Source organism: Neopelma chrysocephalum, unplaced genomic scaffold (genome assembly GCF_003984885.1).
Source record: "Neopelma chrysocephalum unplaced genomic scaffold, ASM398488v2 Primary Assembly neopelma1_59, whole genome shotgun sequence".
Classification (NCBI taxonomy): Eukaryota; Metazoa; Chordata; class Aves; order Passeriformes; family Pipridae; genus Neopelma; species Neopelma chrysocephalum.
Window position 1 is genome coordinate 14,127,210 of NW_020897714.1, and position 18,393 is coordinate 14,145,602.

Sequence of the window (18,393 nt, forward strand, 5' to 3'; positions counted from 1 at the left end):
CCAATGTGTGGGAAAATAAAAGACTTCTAAACTGAAGGACAGTAAGTTTACATGCCCAGGAAATTTACCAGCAGTCAGGCAAACTCTATACCAGGAATGTCTTGCTTGCATGGCAACTCCAGTACATCATTCTAAAACAGCTTTTAAAAGGCAGCTCTACTTTTACTAGCCAAATTAAGCTTGTATCCCTTGTCGAAATTTTAGTAAATTTTGACAGAAGAAAAGCTTCTCATCTAAATGATGAGGGGCACAGTGTGTTGTACACTACATCTGTTTCCTTTAAATAGTTTCTTCATCTCCCAACTGCAGAGTTACTTCATTTAGCTTTATCCTCCTTCCATTACATCCTATTGCAACATTTTGCATGCTCCCCCATTTTGTCCCCACCACAGTCAGAACTGATGACAGGATCTGTTGCCAATAACACCACCATCCATTTCCTTCTTGATTAAGGCAATAGTTTTATGGTGAATGGTTGAAGATAAACAGCTCAGGAGACTGCCATCTAAAATACAGATCAGTACTACATTTGTATTTTAGTTGTCCTCTAACAATTTACTCATTCTCTGGACATTCTCAAAAATGATTGCTAAAGGATCTGGTATTTTCTCTTCAGTTTCTTAAGACTCTTCATCAAACATCACCTAACCTAGATGATTTAGATATTTTAATTAACCAACTGTTCTTTTGTCCGCTTGCAGTATGATAGCTCTCACTCCTTCTCTTCCTCTAATTTCTCAGTGGTCTTCATTAACACTATACTTCACTAATTATCATATTTTGTTCTTTATTCTGAAACTAAAATGAATTTCATCTGATTCCAATGGTGGTTGTAACTTCCTTAATATTCCTTTTAGCTATTGCATGTTGATAAAAACTTTTCTGAATGTATTCTACTCACATAACTAATGAAACTGCATTTTCTCTCCTAACTTTTTTTCCTTTTTCTCTTTCAATTATTTATCTGCTCTTTCATTATGTGTTCTCTCTTTGTTTTAGATTGTTTCTGTTTTTTGATGTGCAATAATACTTGCTCATATAACTACCCGAGCTTTTCTTACATCATCTGGTCTTCATCAAAAAAGGATAATGTGCCCAAGAATCATGTTTATTTCCAGTTATCTGTTGGTACTTATTAATCTTTACCTGATAACTCCTTCAGAATCCCAACATGCAATTATCTGTAATCAAGCTTCTCTGTACTGCTCTGTCTTTTAACTTAGTCAGGGAAGACTGTCATTGTTTGAAATTAATTTTGCTACTGTTCCAGATTCTATTTAATTGTTTCTTGTTAGACAATGTTGTTCTAAAACAGTAACATACACAATTGTATACTGCATTCCTTTAAAAATTTCTTTTGTTTGGTTTTTTTTTTTTTAAATTTCATTTCATTAAAAAGTATTCCCATATGAAACAACTAAGAATCAGCTGTAACTTCTTATCACATACAGGACACTGTTTTAAGTTTACCATTCCCTTTCATAGCAAAGACTTACATTATTTACCTATAATGTAAATAAAATTATAAACTGATTGTCCTGCGAATCTTCAGTTTTTCACTCTGAAGAGTAAAAACTCTTAGATTTTCTGCCTTTCTTAAGCTTTACATTTTCTGTTACTTTTAACAGTTTATATACTGTCAGGTTTTCAGTATCTTTCATCAGTTATCAAGAACAGCATTATAAACAGCACTCGATATACAAACATTTCTAATTCTTGAAGATTTACCATTGTTCTTTTTGATAACAAAATCAGCTAAAAGTTTTTGGCCTTAAATAAAAACACGGTCAGAACATTTTATCAGCATCACACCTCTCACTTTATAAGTTATTAAGATGTCATCCTTTATTCTGATTATTAGAATTTTCATCTGCTTTATCAAACTAACTTTCACAGGAAACATTTCTTACCAGTTTCTCATAAAATTGTATTTAGGGCCAATAGACAATTCCTCACATATGTAGGCTCAGAATACAGCTCATCAGTGTTTGTACATCAAAACCAAGGCCACCCTCTGCACTAGGCAGGCTTTTAGCTTAAGCACAATGTTTGACATTGACATTTAACATATTTTTAGAACAGATGGGACTAATTCCAGTCCTCACATTATCGTACTCACAGATATGCATAATGAAATAGTTTCACTTTTAGTGGTGACTGTACATGCAATGGCTTTCAATGTCTGAATTTGGCCCTCTGTTCTTAGTCAGGGTATGATTGAGCCAAATACGTTGCTATGTACCTTGGACAAGACCTTTTCTCTCAGACTGCTGCAGAGCGAGCTTAGCAAAGTAACACAGATGTCACTAACCTGAATGGCAGAGGTGAGTGCAAGGACATTCCACCGAATATACTGGCATCTGTATTGTTGACCAAGAGTACAGCCTGAAGTTATGTCTGTCTACCTTGTAGGTACAACCTTGTGTGGAACAACATTTAAATAAAGACAACCACATATTCCAGAACAACCAGAGAAACCCTCACCTAAAGGTCTACTTAGCAGAACCTAGCAGATAGGCAGATGGACCCATCCCTGATTACACCTTCAAGTTACAACTGTTGAGACATGTTTAGATGAAAACACACTCCCTCTGACTCTCAAGGAATCCCCCATTCCCAGGATGTCTTAATGAAGTCTGTTTGGAGATGGGTTCCTTAAGAAAAAATTGTTCAAGTGAAATACACAAAAATTATATTGTCTCTCTGTTGAGCAATCATTACTGCCAAAATTTTCACAAAGTGCAGGATCATCACCAGCCTGCAGTGCTGTGTTTTTCACTATTACATACACAGATACATAAACATAAAGTGGATTCCTCTACACTCCCTTTCCTCTGGGGAATGAGCACTGCCTCTCCAGATCTGCATGCGTTCACAGATGAAGAATCATCTGGGACCACAAAAAAGAAAGGCAGTGTAAGCTATTATTTACACATGCAATACTGAGGAGTACATTAATAAGCCCTTCTGCCTCTTGACCAGCTTGAGGAATACCATGACAGAAGCATTAACTGGAATGTGTGGAATGGGATTATTTGTTAGACCCGCTGCTGTTGCAGGATGACAGGCACAGTCTTCAACTCTGGCACCCACCTGAGCTCTAATTTGCAGTTTCTGTAGTAAGAGTTCCTACTGGGATGAAAAAAAAGATCTTGAAGCCTCAGGGCTGGATGTTCTGAGGGAGGAGAAAAGGCTATAATAAAAATACTTTGTATTTTGTTTTCAGTGAACTCTGTATGGATTCTGAGCCATCAAAATCTTTGTGTCTACATGATAGCTTAAGGAGATCCAGTGCAAACCCATCAATGTAGCCCAGACAGTGATTCAAATGATCAGATGAATCTGTTTTAATTTATCCTAAAATAACTACCCTAATAGTTATTCAGCCACCCAGCTAAATTGCATTCTATGCTCCATTGACTTTTATGTCTGATTAGGTGCTTCACCTAGTCACCTACAGAAATTAATTTAGAGTCATTTGAGGTGCTGCAAATGGACATTGCCTGGAATCCAACTGAAGCTCCAGACAGCTAGGGCTATTTTACAGAGCCAGTATCACATATTCCAGGCCTACACAGATGTCTCAGATATCTCAATTTCAACATGAGGGCAACTGATGAGTCCTGAACGTCTACTGACATGTAAATAGACATGTAGTTGTCTGTATTTGAACTTTAAATCTGCCCCACTCTATGGGTTACTGGGGTCAAGGAGAGGAAGACTCAAAAGACAGCCGAGTGACAAAAAGTCACTTTACTCACAGAACAAGCCAGGGCTACACTGACACTGAGAGGACTCCACATTTCAAGTTCTATAGATCTGCCATGAAACTAAGATCCTCCAGAGAGATTAAAGGCAAGAATAATTCCTGTGTATTTCAGGAGAGCAAATCCTAGGAATGGCATCTGAGAGAGGACAGTCTCCAGATAAACTTCAGCTAATAAACCTCCAGAACTAGTGAAAAATGAAAGGAAAGAAACAAAGGAAGAAAGAGAGAGAGAGAGGAAGGGAGAAAAGTCAAAACCTAACTAAAAACTAAAGCCAAACCAGTCAGCTAAGGGGAATTGAGATGGTAGTCCATGCCTAGCACTGAGAAGCCAGGTAAATACTTCTGCAGGTAAGTTCACAGCATGACCAAAACCACAGAAAATTATTAGAAGGTAAAGAAATGCATATGTAACTAAGATAATAAGTGGAAACTCAAGACATGTATAATCAGTTTTTAGACAAGTCACAAACTCTGTGAGACCTGTATAATTTAAGATTCATTTCAGCTGCCTAATCATCACATTCTGGAGCCATCTGAGGTGCTCGGTGACATCCCACCTGAACTTCAGCTGCTAATCATGAAGGGTCTGGCTGTTTCTGGTCTTCAGTAATATGTCAGCGTTGTCTAGATCTCCTGGATTCCCTACTGTATTTCAATTGGTACTAGGCACCTATATTTAAGCAACTGAATTGATCTGTTAAACATTATGTTAGTAGGTATTTTAAGAATTACTGCCTCATCTCAAATTTATAATCAGCTTTAAATTCCACCCTGTAGTCACTCTATGCCTCAGTTTCCCCACAGTAAAAAAAGAAGAGAATTAAAAAAAAAAATACTTAGGCAATACTTAGGATCATTGGGCAATGCAAGCCACTTAATGCCCTTAGTTGAAGGGGAAGAGATGCATATCTGTTAACAGCAGCAATCAAAGTCTACAGTCTAATGCAAACATTAACTGTTAATAGTCAACAGTATTTTAGAATGTCAAAAATATAATAAAATGCTTCATATTTTTCTGTTAATTCATTTTTATTACATAGTCCCTGTTTCTGTCATAGTATGTTTGATAAATATTTTTAAGAGACATCACTTTCATCAAATTGCAATCTTAAGTGATAAAATTTCAGAATATCTTAAATGATTAGGACAACTTATAAATAGATAGTCATATGAAATCCTTAATCAGAAGTAGTCCTCACTGAGCAGTGATTTGATTGAACTGCTTTTATCTCTGTGCATCCAGAATGGAGTCTTTGATGAAGCTCCAGAGTTGTAGAAAGCTGCATGCAACCATTTAGTGACCTTGCACATTTATATATTTACATCTGTTTCTCTGTAATTCAAATTTTTTTTTCTCAGCATACTAAGTGAGGCAGGCCTGCAAGTCTGCATAAATTTATAGCTTGTCCATGGGACCAATGCATCAAAAAGATGGATAGTTATGGCTTATATCTAGTTTATATACTGTGATTTATGATTGATCTAATTGTTTTCTTGCACTTCATTATTTTACCTACAAAATAGTCTTCATGTTATGAAACTGCAATATCATCTGCATCTTCAAATATAGAGTATCTGCACAAAGTCACTAGAAATTTTTACATCTGAAGGACACTGCAGCCTATTACACAACAAATTATCAAAGTTAATGATTGCATATTCGTATACATATTCAAGTATGATACTATTACAAACACATGTGAACCAAGCCTTGGGATTGAATCTGCCTGGGGCCTACTAAATATTATGGAAGTGTCGTTCCTGCACGACATTAATAGTAGATAGAAACTGCACTTGCTATGTGTGCAAACACGCTGTAAGTAGAAATAAAGCAGTTAATGAAATAATACTAATTTTTTAATATTATGTTTCAACATATTTTTAAAACACCATATTCATAAAATATTTAAAAATATTAATACTGTAAAGTTTATATTAGGAAACAACCTGATTTCTATTAAGTCCACATACTTCAGGTAAGTTAAACAAATCTCCCTAATTCTAAGTACAGTCTGGTGAATAACTTTTCTAATGCCCAAGGGGGACTAAACACAAAGAGTTAATTTCCATGATCTAATGAATAATTAACCATGAAATCTTTTTATCTGAAAACCACTTTTTTATTAAAATGCTAATTTAATTAATGGAATTTTGCTGTTGAGAGTAGTATATATAGAATATATTTGTTCTCAGATGTATGTTATTCCATGGACATTAATTATAACATTGTGATATTCTCTCTTCTGTTCTGAACATCTAGTAAGACCTGTACTACTAAATCATACCTAATAGGAGTGTGATGGTTGTTGCTTAGGCAACAGAATGAATAAATGCAGGTCAGAATGTGCTTCCAGAAAAACAAAAGCAGGAATATAGTAGAGAATGAATAAGAAATATGTCTTAACTGATTTTTACTGCATTGAAGTATTAGATTTCTTCACTGTAAAGTAGCTAACCTATCTGAAACATTTAATTTAATAAGATTGAAAACTCTAGCTTTATATGTAAACCACTGTAATAAAGGTAAAGCATTTCTGTCATATTAAGGAAGACTACAACACATTGAAGTAATCTGATTTTTTCTCTTAGCACAGCAGGTGTTTCTTCTCTCATTTTCCTATATACTTTGAGTTTAATTTTCTCTTTAACATTTTGACTAGAATGGAAAATAATTTCTCAAGCACTCATTTAAATTTTTCAAAGGAGGCTTTTCTTAGATAATGCTAATATATTCAAAGGAATAATATAAAAAGAAATCACTGTTTTCTGATAATTCTTATTTCCAATAAAATATGGGAACTATAAAATTTCTGGTACAAACAAAAACTGAAATATGTAACAGCAGGATGAACAGTGTGAAATCAATAAATTAGGAACTATTGGATTATTCCATTCACACATGTATGTTACCTCAACTCATATTAAGAGTAATTAGGTATTTTACTTGGAATATATATTTAAAAACAAAGCACAAAGGTCTAAAATGACCAGAAAACACTGGCTAACAGATAGGTATGCAAGCATAACTTACTCTCTCTGATACCTTAAAAGTTTGATTTCTATACTGAATAATAACATCTTCTATATAATTTGTATGTTTACATAAGTATACTAATAAGAGACGTAGGAAAGTCTTATGAATTCCCCGAGAATGTGGTTCAGGCCCCTCCAGAGTCAGGGTATGACTGAAAAGCCCTCCAGGACAGTTTATTTGGCTTTTCTTGTGCTCATAATCTACCTGTGGTAGGTGTACCCCTCTGCATTTGCTGTGCCACCTACAGCCTCTTGTGAACAATTTCCTTCTGTAACCTCTTTAAGACTAAATGATCATCTACTTATGTAACTAATGCTACAACACATGTAAGAATATGTATTTTGGGAAACCGTAGCATGAAACACATTTTGGATTTTATTTTTTTTCACATTGCTGAGCACAGCTTTGTTTTCAAGAATATTTAAAGGTAAAGATTCTAATGATTTTTAATGAATAAGCAAATGATCACATGGCAGCCATGTAAAGACAGGAAGAAACCTCTGCACTATTATAATGTGGAAATGACAGAGATACGTGCCTTAATTTTCTGATCAGTAATGGCATACAATGTTGTTCGCAAAATAATTTAAATAGGAAGATTACAACTCATGTGATGATTTTATAGTCATAATTCATGCTGTTTTACTTCTGTTTCTTATATGATGTGTGCAAGTTATGAAAAGTTAGAACTGTTCCAACATATACATGGTTATTAAAAATATCTTTAAAAGGTATTTTAAAAGATATTTTAAGGTCTGCTACTTTATAAGAAATGCAGTCAGGATTTTTGAAAGAGGTTGAAGTAATGGGAATACTGAAGCAGGTAGAAAAGTGATTATATAACAGCCTTACAAGTAAGCTTCTTGCTTTACTGTCAATATTCATTACAATTGAAAGTTTGTGCATGACAGATCTCTGTTAATTTACACCACATGGTGATACTGTAAATCTTGAAGTACCTAATATTTCATTTCATTCAAATATTCCTGATAAATGCCTAGAGTTAAAACATGAAAATGGAACAATTAATAGGAATGCATTTCTTTTCCTCCCAGGGCATAAGTTTCAACAAGTGAATCCCATAGCCTGACTATCTAAGATGCAAAAATATTTAACTGAGACATTCAGAATCACTTGCATAGAGAGCACACTTCATTAAATAATTTTCTGTTATTAAAATACCTCTCAAGGCAAGAATGGCATTGCATGTTATTTGATTATTATTACAAGTTAATGTTGAAATAAAAGTAAGAATGTGATGTACTGCAGAAAGGGGTGCTTGCAGCTTTTACATACTATGAAAATCCTTCAATGGATTAAAAGAACTGTGTATTTTTCTTCTTTAATCTGAAGATTTATGAGGGAGAGAAAGAACCTTAATATTCAGTTTTTATTTTACCATATTTCAGGCTAGAATATTTTGTAATGTGTACAGTTTGGAAGTTATGCAAGGACAATTTATATACTAATTCAGCTACACATAGAAAAGTGAAACACCAAACAGATCTCAGTGCAATGTAGAATAGCTCTAAGGTTTTTATGAGCACATAAGAGACAGACAAAAAAGGCAGAGCTACAGTGTATATACACAGCTATGCACAGAAGATTTCTTACCATAAATTGCACATTGTCAAATCCATTAGCCAGCAAGTGGTTTTCATACTGAGGTAGCCCAATATTTTCCAACCATTGTCCCACTGTCTGGACAGGGCATCGGGGTCCTGTAGGAGGGTGAAGAGGGAGGCGTTTAAGCAACGAATAACCATCCACTGGATAATAGCGGTAGTCCTGGGCTGAGAGGTGGCATTGCCACATCGTGTTCCTGGAAAAGTTGGTATCAAATGAGCCCGCCAGCTTGACAGATTAATGTTTCCAGCAAGCAGAAAAGTCAGAAGTAAAACATAGTTTTCAGGGCAGTATATAGCGTAAGATCTGATCGCAGCTCTACATTTCTTAGTTATTAATCTTTACTACAGACCAATACGTCATACAGTAGGGAGGAAAAAAAAAAAAGCATATCAAGCTGTCAGCTAAGCTGTTCTCCGTTATATGCGATTGTTGGAATACTCCACAATGAGCAATGCACTGCCAGCAGCAAGAATTCTTTTTATCAAGTACTCCTACACTCATCAGTATGCAGCTCCATGCTTCTTGCTCCCCCTCGCTCGCTCCCCTTCATTACCCAGCCTAGGCTACACCTCGCATTTTCAATAATAGCCATCAGATAAGGCAGATTTTTTTTGTCTGCAAGCTGTAAGCCTGCTGCTGCTGCTTCCTCCTACACACCCATCCAAGCGTCAATCTTGAATGATGAGAGCAGTCAAAACAAATGCAGAAAATAGCAAGATTCAAAAGCAACCTAGAGCACTTAAATCTGAATAAAATCTTCATACCAGTTACGTTTTACATATCTGTTTGTTGTAGATTTTTACATTTCACAAGACATTAAGAAATGCAATATATACACCACAGCCTATGGCATGGTTTACTATGCCTTCCCCTTACCCCTTTTAATATAAGATAGGTAGTGGTCTCCATCTCTGCTTGTATAATAGGAAAACCCTTTAATGAATCAATAACGAATACATTTCACAGTTTCTCTTCTGTAGTACAGCAAAACACATAAATGGCACAACAATTTTAGTCAAAGTAATCAGATTATCTGCATGATTTCTTCAACCATAAAATATTATAAGACACAAGAAAACCTTCAGCTGACATATAATAATTCAACTTGAAAAGGTCACCATTTCAAATGAATAATTAAAAGAATGTTTCTACTAAACAAAATTGCAAATTTATATCCTTTCTTGCAAAAATGTGAATGATAGCAAGCACATATATAAGATTTGCATGATTTCTAGAGAGGATGTATATTTTATCAACTATAACTAAAAAAAAGATGATGAATTTTAAATGAAAGCAAAGTTCATTTTCTGCAAAAGAAACCAAAAACCTCATGATATATTTTCTATCTACATTCCATTTTTGAGACAGTTTTTCTCAAAATGGAAATATTTTATCCCTTTGTTCTGAAAGGAATGTGTACTAAACTTTTGCTTTTCACAACAGGATGAAAGGATTTAGCAAAAAAGGCAGAAAATGGGTATATTCAGGATAAAATTCTAAGAGGAACCCTGTTCAGCAGAGCTTCATTTATTGAACACATTAATTACTTTTTTTGGTTTTCTTGTCCATTGTGGATCTTGAGCAATGACTTTCTCTAAGGAGGAATTTAATTCCAGGCATAAGGAAATTATAGATATCTGTCAAGGGCATCATTTGGGACTGATGATGGCAGATATAGCAGAAAACCGTTTCATAGAAATCCAAACCTACAGTCTGACCAACATGTTATAATACAAAGTCTCTGCAAGTACCATGCAGAGAATCCCTGAGCAGTCACAGAACAGATCCGAAATATAGCTCAATATTTAGAATTAGCAATATTATAAGAGTTTCAACTCCAATCTGATTAGTCCTTGGACTAAAACTGGCTGACCTTTCACTCTGATATTGCTGCTTGGATTTGTGAAACAACTCATGCAAACTGAAGTCCATAATGTTTTGTAGAACAATTTTAGCTGAGCCATAGAAGATCTTCCATGAGGTTGGAAAGTTGCTCAAAACAAGTCTGTTATGAGATCTTACGTTACTCCAGGTATTCTCACTGATTTAATACATTTACTACACAAAGTAAATCTGCAATTGCTGAAGAAACTTTCAGGAGTTTTCTAATAGCTAAATTTACTTCAAATAAATGAACGGATAATTAATTTATTCTCACAGAAAGTAGGTATACCAAGCTGATAGGAGTCTATGTCTCATGGAGATCCAAATGCATTTGTTCACTGTCTAGAAATCATCCCTATTTTGCAGAGTTTTTTCTACTGCGAATCAATACCTTTGTATATAGGCTGGCCCAGTCAGTAGCAAGGAGAAAGGTAGGCTATGTTGAGTTGAAATATAGGGGACTTCCCTTGAATAGGCAAATTTGAGAGGCTGGACAGGATCTTCAGAGGGCAAATTGAGAACAAAGTTATCTTAAATAAGATGAGAATTAAATCCTTTCTGAATTTTTCTTAGTTGGCTGAGAAATCATAAACTTCTTCAAAAAAAATTCCAGATTTTGTCTTTCCCTTTCCCCCACAAGCAAAAAAACTGATATTGGAAAGAGATCTAGTGAAACATAATCCCTTTGAAAGGATTATACATGACTGGTGCCTGTATTTCCTATACATGCATAGACACAAATGTCTCTGCACTGTGTCACCTTAACTAACACTAACAAAAATTTTCTGCCCACAATAAGGCACAGACAATAATCAGTATATCAGTTTCATGGTCAAACTGCTTCTTCCTTACCTTACTATAAGCAGCATGGAAGTTATGCTGCCAATAATGAGAAGTGCTTGGCTCTATGCCTAGCAACAGTGTAGGCAAAATTCAGGTTTTGAGTGGCTCCCCAGACACATTTTCTCATGTAGCTGTTGGTACTGTGTCTAACTATTTCCATGGCTCCAGCACTGGATGATTATAGCTGCTCGTCCCAGTGTCCTTTGCCAGTATAACTAAACATCTGAATCCATCAACATAACATAAGGTTGCTCAGCAAGGGGAAAGAAACTAGGGAGAAACACAGTCAGCTTGCTGCCTAGTCCTCATCCCTGACTATGGTCTTATTGCTGAAGCATCCTGTGATCTGCAAGACTTTTTTTTGCTCCTTCTTCAGCCAAAGGTTGTAGCAAGGCAAGGGAGAGAACAGAACAGAGACAGGAATGTTTGTATTAGGGAACTTGCAGCTCTTTAGATCTTCAGATTTTTAGCCAGTTCAGGTGTCTTACCTCAGGGGGGCTGCTTGGACAGTTTTTCTGAGCCAGTGCAGTTGGAACCTACAGCAGAAGCTACTGCTTTGAGCCTAAAGACTATCTCTTAATTTTACTAGTCTATGACTCAGTGCCAGCTCCACCATTATGCTGCTGCAGGCAGTGCCTACTTTGCCTATACCTAAAGTTGGTCCTGACATTGAAAAACTGACTGTATGGGATTGTCTTACTTGCAACACATCTACATATTGCTGTGCTTTCCTATGATTTCGAAGGACATTAATCCCATGATAATCCTTCTGTGATACCACAATCAAAAAAGATGTACCCTTTCCCGCACAGGAAAACTGACACGTAAGTCTCTTACAGAGATAGCAGCACTTGGTTCTTGCTTCTCCAAGGCAATAGAAGAAGCACAGTGAAGTGATTTCTACAAGAAAGATGCCATCTGGTACACTATACAACAATTTCTACAAGACATCTTGTTCCCAAGGGGACTCAGAATATATTTATTGTGGGGTTTGGAATTGACTGAATCTGTGATATCAGAGAGCACATGATTTCAAATATGTTGTACGGCATATCTGCTCTAAATGCTAAGTAATTTAAGGACTCATCAATTTTATTTTCTGTAATGTTAACAATATGGATTCTTCTTTCTTGATTTTTCTTTATTTATTTTTTGACTGAGGAAAAGAAAGAACTGCAGTGATTATTCCTAGAGGAGGTGCTCCCCCAGTCATTATGAATAGACTATTATAAACAATTCTTTTTTTAGTAGGTAAATACCTGTCAAACATTGCTAAACACTTCTGGTGTTAAGGAATCAAAAACTGGAGAATTTTAGTAGCTACTGACCAAAAAATTTATGAGTGGAGAATATATCACAATATGAAAGGATGATTCATTTAGGTAAGCTGGCAGAGAGTTTAGCAGAGCTGGAGAAGAAACTGATGCTAGAGTAAGTACTGTAAACTTTTTTATTATTATTATTATTAAAGCCTTCAGCCTTATCCAACGCTAAACAGGATATAATTTTTCTCTTTATATTATTTCAGCCAGATAAAAAAGTTACCTGTCGACATTGTGACAGAACTTGTGCTACGGCAGTTAGCATGACAGGGTGTTCTAGTGAACAAATGAATCTAACAACATGTATTCCTGAGAGGAGACAAGAATAGCTAGGAACAGGATGTTGTATCAGAACAACTGTGCCTAACATCCAGCAGACCACTATAATTAAAGAAAGTTTATTATGGGAGAAGTATAGTAGGTTCCAAAAAGTGTATGCAGTGTTCTGCTTTATCTTATGCATTTCAGTTATATTATTAGGCTACTCAAAAGGCTTAGATTTTAAATGGTCTTTTTCATAAAACTCTGAAAAACCTGGATGCCTTATATAAAATCTGTAACTTCTGTCAGCAGCCTGGCTCTTTGGATGATGATGACACTGTGGAAGATCATGTTTGGTGATGCCGAATATTTCTCTGAAAGTGCTTTTAGAGACATTTTTCATGACATACAGAAACAAAACAAAATCAATAGTAACAGCTTGAATTTAAATAACACTATCTAGCATCTATAATCTAAAGGTTACATTCCATTGCTTATGTGTAGCTCAGAACTCACAAAAATAGCTCTCAGATCACAGCTAATCAACCTAATGGAACAACCCTTATTGACTAGGAAAATCATCCTCACAGTTCTTTTCTGATTTTTATACCAATATTGATTATAACTCTACCTTACCACTATGTAAGTACAATAGCTGTATCTACAATAACTATAACTACAAATTCAACAAGGACAATTCATTTTACTTGACAGATTATTTGTCAACAGTGACCCATACTTTGTGAACCCCACTGGCCTTTCTATGACTTTGCATTTCTGACTGTTGATGTATTATTTTCACAGAAATAGCTCAGTCAAAGTACTCCACTATTTCATAAAACATATATTTATTATAGAAACTTCAAAGTTAGAGTATTTTTCATGTTCAGGTGATCACTTAGGCAACTTTAATTTAGTCTCCTTCAGAACCTACCCTGTTCAGTGAACAAGGAACAGATCTTACTGGAAAATTAAAATATCTGTTTTCTAGAGCACAGCCACTGGACTAGGACTCAGGGCAGGTTGTTCTACTCAAGACTGTCATTACTATAGTGCCGAGCAATATATATACATATGCTATTTAGTAACATGCAGCAAGATTGCTTGAGATAAAGTTAGTCTTTCCAGATTCTGATCTGGGGGATAATTTCTTTCTAAAGACATCAGGACAATCAAACTATATTATATAACATTGTATTAGTCCTGACTTCAGTCAGATTTATATCCTTGGCTTACAGAACAGAAATCTAAGATGCAAGCTACTGAATTGCAAGAATTAGTTAAGAACAGACAGATGTTTCACTGCAAGACCACAGGTTCAACTCTATTGGATCACAACACAGCCTCATCTAGCTCATCTAACTTCATCTAGCTTCATCATTCATCAGCTTTATTCACAGTGGCTACTATTAGATCACTACAGAAGAACATAAGAATAAGATGGAGTGATTCTTTCCTAGCATTCTCCCAGTTTCCAGCAATTTGCAGCTCAATGCCTTCCTGAAAGAGAAATAGTGTCTTTATGCTTAATTGTCCTTTATGGATTTTTCTGACAGTTTGGTGGTTGATGAAATATGCTGTGAGAAAGAGGGTTGAAAGGAGAGCTGGATTCATGTTCCATCCTTCCTCTGTCATACTCTCCATCCATGGGAAATGGAGGAAATTGAGGGAATGTCTCTTTGCATTTTGAATGCCATCACAAGGGTAACAGATTACAAGGGTAATCTTGTATTGCACTTAGGAAAGACACCATTAAGATGCAATTAGAATTCAGTTGCTTTTTTCCCCCCCTCTCCATGAGCACTGACGGAGTTCCTGCTTCTGGAGCCAGTGTAGATATGAATCCCAGTCTCAGTGGATCCCCACTATCCTATGAAATTATTCTATCTAATGCAAATTCCTTTGGTAGGACAAAGAGCTTTCAGTTGCCTGTCATTTTGTCCAGGAATCATATTCACATCCAAGGAGTAAATGTGTGCATCCTTATTCTGGCTTCAATGGAAGTTAATAATATTTTCTGAAAAAAGGAGTTACTGTCTCAGAGCAATTTCTGTGCTTGTCTCGGGACGTTTTACAGGAGAATAGTAACACTACACTCACCACCTATGAGTAATCATTTTCACTGTTTTTGTCTAGCAAGAAAAAAGAAAAACCCTCGAAAATTTACATGACACCATGACCAATCAAAATATTTTATTTAATTCAGTAAAGATTTTAGACTACTGTTAAAAACTAGTACACTGAGTGTATAAATATACATAACATGTATATTACATAGTTTTACTAAAAATACTAAGCAAGCTCAACCCTCTACACTATAATTCCTGGCACCGTAAACCCAAGCTTATGTAATTTCAAATTTGAGCAAATATTTTTACAGCTCTGTGCTGAACAACAGTGGACTAGCAAACAAGCAGAATTGGGTAACACAGAACTGGGTAACAGATCTATTCGAAGAAAGTGCTCAAAAAAGAGTAGACATATCTCAAGAAGTTAAATGCAGCTGATAAAAAAATGGTAACCTTAATTTCATAGATTTGGTAACTGCTGCAAGGTCCTGTGGAGAGCTGTGGAAATGAGATGCCAGTACTGACACATATCTTTGATATTCTGAATCTTGAAAGTATACATGATAGAAGGCTAAATATTTCTCTTTGGGTTATTTTATAAATCAGATTCAACCTCACACAGTGTGACACTTTGTTTTCTTTTGCCTAGCTGGGTTCAGAGGCTCCCTTGCCCCTAATGCACCAGATTTTAGAATTCTTTTCTCTCCTCTCTGTTCCTTCTAGCTTCATTTTATAATTCATTTTCTATGCTCCCTACTTATCCCACTTCTACTTATTCTCCTTGTAAAGTATGAGCACTTGCTCTTTTGTCATCCTTCACCTCCAGCTACAACAATCTGTTGTTTTGTTTCGCATCTGCCTTTTTCCTTTTCCTTAATTTTTAATCCCACTTCCCCTTTCAAATCCTTTAAAGCAGGTAAAAAATTGTTCATTTAAAGATGAAATTACTTATCTGAAATTAAATTACCCCCTGAAAGTTCTTTAGAGTTGAGACTGTTGGATTAGGTATTTGAGGTATAGATTAGATACAGCACGACAACTGCTACATGCATTAGTTCTTCAACATTAACCAGCAGCTAATTGCAAAGTTGATACTCTAAACCTGTACTGGAAAAAGTACGTTTAAATGGAAGCAAAAGTAACTTGAAGCTCTTTACTAAAAAAACCTGTCTGAACTACCCCCCATCTATTTCTTCTCAAGAACACTCAAAATTTTAGAAAATAATGATATATAAATCAGACACAACCATATTTCACTGATACGATACAACAAAATTATAATAATGAACAAAAACCAGAGGCATCAGTGCTCTGAGGGCACCAATGGGCCTTGATGCCCATGCCCAGCATCTCCCCAGGCCTTCCTAACCCTGCCCACAGCCCAGGACCTCATTTCAGGTAAGTCTGGGACCACTGATTACTGCCCCGGCAATGCCAAGTAGTGCCAGTTTCTAGCCATGCCTCTGGTCCTAACCACAAGATGGATGTAGGTAGTTTTTCTCCTGGATGGACCCCTCAGAATTAAATTGTGCCTTTTTTCCAGCCCCATCTTCAGCCCTGCCTCTTGCATAGACTATGAACCCATGTTACAGCATTATCTCCATTTCTATTCCTAACCCAGTCTCCCTTTGTTCCTGGCTGGGCTCCCTCAACGGACCCTGGACCAAGTCATCTCTCAGAGGCCTGTATGGGGTGGTCAGTGGAGTGTGTTACCAGCACCTGGCTCTGCCCACTGGGTGCAGACCCCATGGGACTGTGGGTGAGGGCACAGCTCCTGGCCTTTAGGGAACAACCATCCCTCTCGGCTCCCTGACAAGAAGTCAGGTTCTCAACAGGAACTTACTTTATTACACAAAACCCCTATAACGACCTTCTGTAATATTTATCCCCCTAACACAGGCTCTGCAGCACCAAAAGAAAACTGCAGCATCTTTCAATGAATAATAAAGATGTTACTTGAGTGGGTGTCATGCTGGCACAGCCCTGGCAACTCACTGGACTGTTTGCATATGGATGAGATTATATAAACCCTGTTCATCCTGTCTATGAGCTCCCTCATGCCGACAACTCTATTCTCACTCTCCCACCTCTGGAGCCCAGGATCTTGTTTCAGGAATCTGTGTTGATGCTTACAGAAGTGCAAATACCTCTCATGGCATTGTACTTAGTCTTGCATGGCTTTTTGTTTTAGAAATTGGAATGAAAAAAATGCAACTTTCTGGTCAAGTTTCATAAACTGTACTCCAGGAATCATTCCTTCCATAGTTCATTTGTCAAGACTAATGGATCTCAGCAAGAGCTCAAGTAGTCCTACAGGTACAGGTTAGCTGAAAATACACTCAGACTGATTCCGCTAATGTTTTGTAACATATTAATGATTATTTCCTATATTACAAAGCAGATCAAAACTTGAGCTGGTTTAATAAGCAAACCCAACATCTACAGTTATTCTCTGACACTCCGGTCTAGAGCTGTCTATATTCCTTGCTATTCATAGTTCAAAAACTATCACAAACGTGGATTTCTTTCTTGCATAAATCTGAGAAGAATGGCTGGTCTCTACATAAAATGCCACATTCATACGGAAGTAGGGTATTTGTCTACTGACAAGATAATATATTCTTTGGAATTAAGCTCTATAAAACATTTCAAATAGCCTATCACAGAACAGAAGTAGCACTAAGTAACTGAGATGGGCCAACATATCCTGTAAATAGAAAAGCAGTCAAACAGCAGAGTTCATAAGAAATATTTATCTAAACTCATGAATAATAAATACAGTTTAGAAATAGATTCCAGAAAATCTCACCACTTTAAACTAAATGCTATTATTAGTATTTAATGGAAATTCATATTAGCAATCAATAATTTAACCTCAACCATCTCAGAATTGTAATAACGCAATAACCTAAAATAAAGAGCTAAAGGCAGCAATGGATAAAAGTAGAAAAGCAGTTTTGTGAACTTCCTGGTATTGTAAGTTATGATGTAGGGGTGGTAAGTAGTAAATAGCAAATAATTTTTGAAGGACGTGAAGGCATTCAAATACACTATCTTCCTGTAAATAGGGATATGAAACAAGAAAATACTGACCCTAGTGTTACAATCATGAAATCAGGTTAACAATCTGAAATAGAAAGCAAATGGCTTCACTTTAATAAGTTCAATATTCTGAATTACTTAATTTTCTGTAGGTGGAATTAAAACTAGAAACGATTTGGTGTGCTGTAAATTCTATAACAAGCCAAAGATTTTTCAACTAGCATGTGATGTTCTTGTGATTACTAGAAATGTGAGCTTCCAAGGATCCCTATCTATTTAAATCTAAGGACTACTAGAAAGAAACAGGAGTGAATCAGCTGAACTTTCAAGAAACTGTTATTAATTCAGTTTTAGTAGACTTAGATCTCCATATAATTCATGAAAGATAAACTTCATCACAGTCTCACTTGCCATAACATCTCTAATCCTAACATATTTGTAAGATTAACACCCCTATCATCTCATATAAACCACCACCAGAGATATTATATGAAGTTTTAGAGATTTGCCCTTAGCAACCACATATGAAAATAATAAAGT

The 18,393-nt window shown here is 35.9% G+C and overlaps 1 protein-coding gene across 9 annotated transcripts in view; it reads right to left on the reverse strand.

Moving 5' to 3' along the window:
* ANKS1B (ankyrin repeat and sterile alpha motif domain containing 1B) overlaps positions 1–18,393 on the reverse strand; it is a 423,694-nt gene that overhangs the window by 188,960 nt on the left and 216,341 nt on the right. For 7 of the 9 annotated variants that reach the window (XM_027679966.1, XM_027679964.1, XM_027679965.1 and 4 more), the window contains one exon: positions 8,418–8,524. In XM_027679966.1, coding sequence (XP_027535767.1) covers positions 8,418–8,524 — 107 coding nt within the window. Of the gene's footprint in view, positions 1–8,417; positions 9,000–18,393 lie in introns of those variants that run through there. The other 2 variants (XM_027679973.1, XM_027679972.1) reach the window with 1 other exon arrangement.